General features: G+C 34.2%; 1 protein-coding gene across 1 annotated transcript in view; it reads left to right on the top strand.

Annotated features, from left to right (window-relative positions):
- The first annotated feature begins 4,775 nt into the window (after positions 1-4,775).
- Positions 4,776-5,074, top strand: part of LOC100543167 (transcription initiation factor TFIID subunit 4-like) — a 29,143-nt gene continuing 28,844 nt past the window's right edge. Inside the window, exon 1 of the mRNA XM_031555388.1 lies at positions 4,776-4,814. Within this exon, the coding sequence (XP_031411248.1) occupies positions 4,776-4,814 (39 nt within the window). The remainder of the gene's footprint in view (positions 4,815-5,074) is intronic.

Below are 5,074 nucleotides of genomic sequence, written 5' to 3'. Positions count from 1 at the left end.
ATTGTAGGAGGGTGGCTGGAAGGGGGGGATCTTAAATATAAAATTCAGAATTGGTTTAACACCAGAGGGCAGTGTTTTACAATAATTTCTGGCTTTTTTACTGTGATTGGATGATAATTTTCTTATTTAGTTGTATCGGAAAAAGAAAATAAAAAGGAGTGGTGGGACTTGAAGATTTTTCTCTAAATACACTTTGGAATGTTTAATAAAGCCTTCACTTCCGTGGATTTCAATAAAAATTCTGGCAAGTGGAATTGTGCATATGAAGCTTTAAAAAATACACTACTGCTTTTATGTATGAGATTTGAATGTTCATATGGAATATATCTTGCTGAGAAGATGCTAATTATAATGACAAGGCATCCTGTTGATAGATGACTGCTAAGCTGCAGCCATCTCCACATAAGCATACTGCAAACACTGTTATTGCTAGTATGTTTTCTATGTGTATGTGTACTTTTAAGAGAAAAGAAAACATTGCTTTATCTTTTCTTCATGTGCCTACTTTTGTGGCAGAGATTACGGTGTTCTGTGAGTTTCTATAGTAATCTAGTGCTGCAAAGTTCAGCACAGGAGCACTAGTGCATAGAGCTGCTATTTGCAGTTCTTTTGTACTGCAAACTTCTGTGTTTGGTTGTTTTTTGTTTTTTTTTTTTTAGTGTTTTGGATATGTTAGCTGTTTGTAGTGAAAAACTGGTCTTCCATTTATTGCATTTTGATTTCTCTGTCTTTTTTTCTTTTTCCCCTCTGATGGGAGTACATTTAATGTGCATGTAATGGTTGAGCAGTTTCTTCTTCTTCCTGTTTCTTTGCTAAATGACAAAGTAATCCAGAAGGAAATGAAAATCCAGGAATTCTTATGCTGCTCTCTGATGTCATGAAACCAGTAATTAATTTTGCAGGCTTAGACTTTTTCAGGTGCAATAAAAGAGATTTTGTAGCTCTTAGTGAAATATGTCTGCTTTGAGGCATGTCAGTATTGCAACTAATAATGGTAGTACTTAGTATTAATCTAGAAGCAAAATCATTCAATTTTTTATTTTCCAATGCTTTTGCCTCCCACTGAGTATTTAAATGATTTAAAATGTCTTATGGGTTGAATTGTACTGTCTTAATAAGTATTTTTTATGTTTGTAAGCAACATGAGCATTTATTCTTCGTTAGTATAGCTTTCAATTTTACAGACACCAAAAGGGACAGCATTTTTTTTAACTGGATGTTGTAAACTGTGCCAGGATTGATTCTTGCATTCACTTAGTTTATACATAGAATATATTAGGTTAGTTGGAATTGTTAATTTTCCCTTGGGGAGAAGCAAATGCTCAAGGCACTGATTGATAAATCAATAAATCTTTAGTGAGTTTGGTAAATAAGCTGTCAAGGGTGTATGTCATTTTTCCTCTGGAGAACAAATTTTAGTCAGAATGAATGTGTTTGTTTCCTTGCATTGTTTTCTCCTTCAAATAGTAAGACACAATACTGCATTTAAATAAGTCCATAAAATTGCAGGGATTTATTAAACAGCAGCAAAGATCAAGCTTTTCCTTGATATCTTAACAAAGAATTCAGTTGTTTGCATATTTGCATTTCAACCCCTAACCTCTCCTGAGGACAAATAGATGTCTGACTATTAAGCCTAAAGGCACAGAGCTGGAAATCTGTATTAATCCTCTGAATGCTGACTAGTTTTCCTCAACATTCCCAGCGTGTGTGAAGAATGTGTTTTTAGCCAGAAGGCAAACTGGCATCTACAGCAAAGCAAGAATTTTGAAAAATAGTTGTGTTATGTATAAATTTATTTTGCCCTTAGTGTTTCATTATTGCATATTTGTTTCATTATTCTATATTCTACTTTTTTATTTTTACTCTTGTGAGGAAGGTGTTGGTCACTAGAAATGGAAATGTGAACTTGGCTATTTTTGTTTTCTTGTAGTCATACACATTCTTAAACTTATGGTATTGTTCTAGACTGAGAAACAGTGGAAGGAATTATATGAGAGATGTAGCAATTAGAAATGTCACAAATTACAGCTTAGCCCTCTAATGTCAGCATTAATTAATTAATTGTAAGACTGCTTACACGAGTTCACCAGATATTGTGGTTGCTGCTCTATGACGTACAGTCTTCAGCCCTGAGGCTTCTGCACTTCAAAGATGATGTAAATCTGAAATCTTACGTCACCTTTTTGATATTAAAATTTATTGTTGCTACATTATTAAGTAGAAAATACAGACCATTCAATTTAGTTGACTTTTCTACTACATAAATGAATGGAAATGGGAATTCCATTCTCTGTAATATTTTTTCTCTTATAGTAAATATCCAAATATTTGTACCATAATAAAGTGCAAGTAGAGGAGAAATGAAGCAGACGGCCCCTTGAAGTCTGCATGGGGCCTGCATATTGTGCTGCAGCTGCTGTGTGCATCACCAGTCTCATTTAGAAACATTAAAGCTTCCACCAATGTTACGTACTACAGAAAACAATGAAAATAGCATGCTCTTGAAGTAGTTATTACCTGCAGTTCAGATTGTGGCCAATATAAAGTGGAAGCATTTGTTTCCCCTGAAATTAAGTCAAAATCATTTTAGTTGGAAGGGACGTTGGTGGTCAGCTATTCCAGCTTCTGAGTCAGAGCAGTTTGGTTACACCAGGAACTTGCCCAGTTCCGCCTGTCTACAAGGACAGAGGTATGCATTTGTACACCTGTATTGTCCTATCGCTTCCTAACAGAACTGAGTAAAACTCAGAGGCATTGTACTTAAAATTGAGCAGGAAGTGGGCAGAACCATTCCTTTAATGTGTGTGATGATGATCATTTGCCTGAGTGTGCCTGTTAGGCTGATGCTCCTTCCTTTTCACAGGAACTTTACTATTTCTGAGACAGTAATATGAAGTTGTACGTGACCTTTTGGAGCCTGTAATTATCTCTGCAGCCTCAGTGTTGTGGGTTTTTTTGTTGTTGTTTTTTGAGAATTCATGCCATGAAATGACTGGTACCATTTGAACCTTATCTTTGTACTTATATTGCTGAGTGGCCATGTTTTGAAATAGACTATACCCTGGAATAAATAATCAACTGTATTTCAGTCTTCTTTTGTCTGCCCAGAAGACATACATTCTGAATCAGATAAGTCTGTTTCTGCCTCTTTATTTTATTTAAATACAAGTTTAATAACATAATTTTGGCAAAATACCTCAAAATGCTTGATGATATATCTGATAAAGCACCAAGCACTGTGCTGTTTTGGGAAAGCAAGAAAGCTAATGCAGGTGTTAAATGGTATACTTAAGCTGTAATTTTAAGTTTCTTTTTTTTTTTTTTCCCTAGATCAACGTTTCAGGCTCTGAGATGAGCTTGTATTTTTTCCACATTTGTAAAAATAAAATAAAGTGCTGATCACAAATGTAATATGTTCTGTCATCCTTTTTTTCTTGTCACTGGTAAAATCCAACGTAGACTTCATGGTAAAATCCAATGTAGACTTCATGGATGAATTGTATGATAAAGCAGTGATAGGTTTAATTTTGAGATTCATCCCTATGAAAGTCAGAATAAGCATTATAATAGAATTTGCATCAGCGAAACTGATGCTATTTTAAAGTGTAATACAGTAGTGGCTGTTGCTGTAATTTCAAGTGACAGATTCCATGCAGTGTTGTAGCTGATCTCTGCTCAACTAATATGTAGACTTAGTGTCTTGCATATGTGCATGGGCTGCTGTAAAAACATGAAATTTTACTTTGGAAAAAGTGAGGAATCAGTGGCATATGCTATTTCAACTGTTTTATATATTATTTTATATTATTTTACGTAACTTCTTTGGGAATAGTTCAGTATTGGAGATTTGGACATCATGAGCTCAAATCTTAAAAAGTGTGTGAGGAAATGTATTACTATGCACTCACACATTGAAGATTTATTCATAAGTAAAATGCCTCCAGATTTTCTTAATGTCTTGTCTTAATTTAAACAAACCTTTGAAGTATGTTATAGAAAACTGTGCAAATACTTCATTTTTTCTGAACATTATTTTCAAGGAGGTGCTTTTTGTAGTTGCATGAGTGTTTTTCATCAATAAGAGGGGGAGAGGAGGTGTTGAAAAAGGTTAAATAGAGGATGAAGAAATGACCTTGTGTTTGAAAACAGCTTGAAAACCCATGCTGCCTACTTAAAAATAGCATGCATATTGGGATATTAGATTTATCTGATAAGGCTCAGATTTTAGCTCAGTAAAGCCAGAAGTAATTAATATAAGCATAGTCATTTCTGCCAGGAAACATGAAATTGTTAAATAATGTGCCAGGATGAATAAGGAAAGATAGACAGTAATCATCAATTTAGTCAACCACTGGATGGCATCTTTGTTCCACAGAATGGCTTTTGAAGACACGTGGAGTTAGAAGTTGACTTCTGTAGGAAATGATATGGCAAAGATGCTAGCCCTCTTTTGTATACAGATGTGTTTATGTCAGTATCCGAAACCAAGTTTTCTTTTGTGTTGAAGTTCCTCAAAGTAAAAAAGGATATTGATAGAAATTTTACCATCTGGAAAATCTGTATTGCTAATCATGATTAATTAAAATATATTCAACATCTATCTTCTTTCTGATATAAAATAAAAACAAATGTACTTGTTGGTAGCAAATTGCTGATGTTAGTTGACAGGAAATAATTCTGTCCAGGAGTTACCTCAATAGTCTTCTTCGTAAGTGCTGTTGTGCTGATTTTGATCATTTCTATGAATTCCTATTTTGTGCTCAAATAAAGAAATGAATTATCTTTCTGATACCGCCTACCAAAAAGAAAAGGTAATACTTGGAATCTCAGGGTAATCGAAGTAGAAGTTTAAAAAGACCAAAAAAAAAAAAAAACCAACCTACTAGTGAAAAGTGACAGTAATCCTCAGGAATTTCACTTTGGAGAAGAAATGAAAGTTCTTAGTGCTTGTGGAAAATAACAAAAACTGACTTGTGCAAGTAACAAACTTTTTCTGTACAATGATATAAAATCTGCCATTTCAGCCTCAAGTATTCAGTGTAATTTCTCCAGGCTTATACAGGCAAAAATC

This window comes from Meleagris gallopavo, chromosome 13 (assembly GCF_000146605.3).
Source record: "Meleagris gallopavo isolate NT-WF06-2002-E0010 breed Aviagen turkey brand Nicholas breeding stock chromosome 13, Turkey_5.1, whole genome shotgun sequence".
Classification (NCBI taxonomy): domain Eukaryota; kingdom Metazoa; phylum Chordata; class Aves; order Galliformes; family Phasianidae; genus Meleagris; species Meleagris gallopavo.
This window is presented reverse-complemented; position numbering and strand designations above follow the sequence as displayed.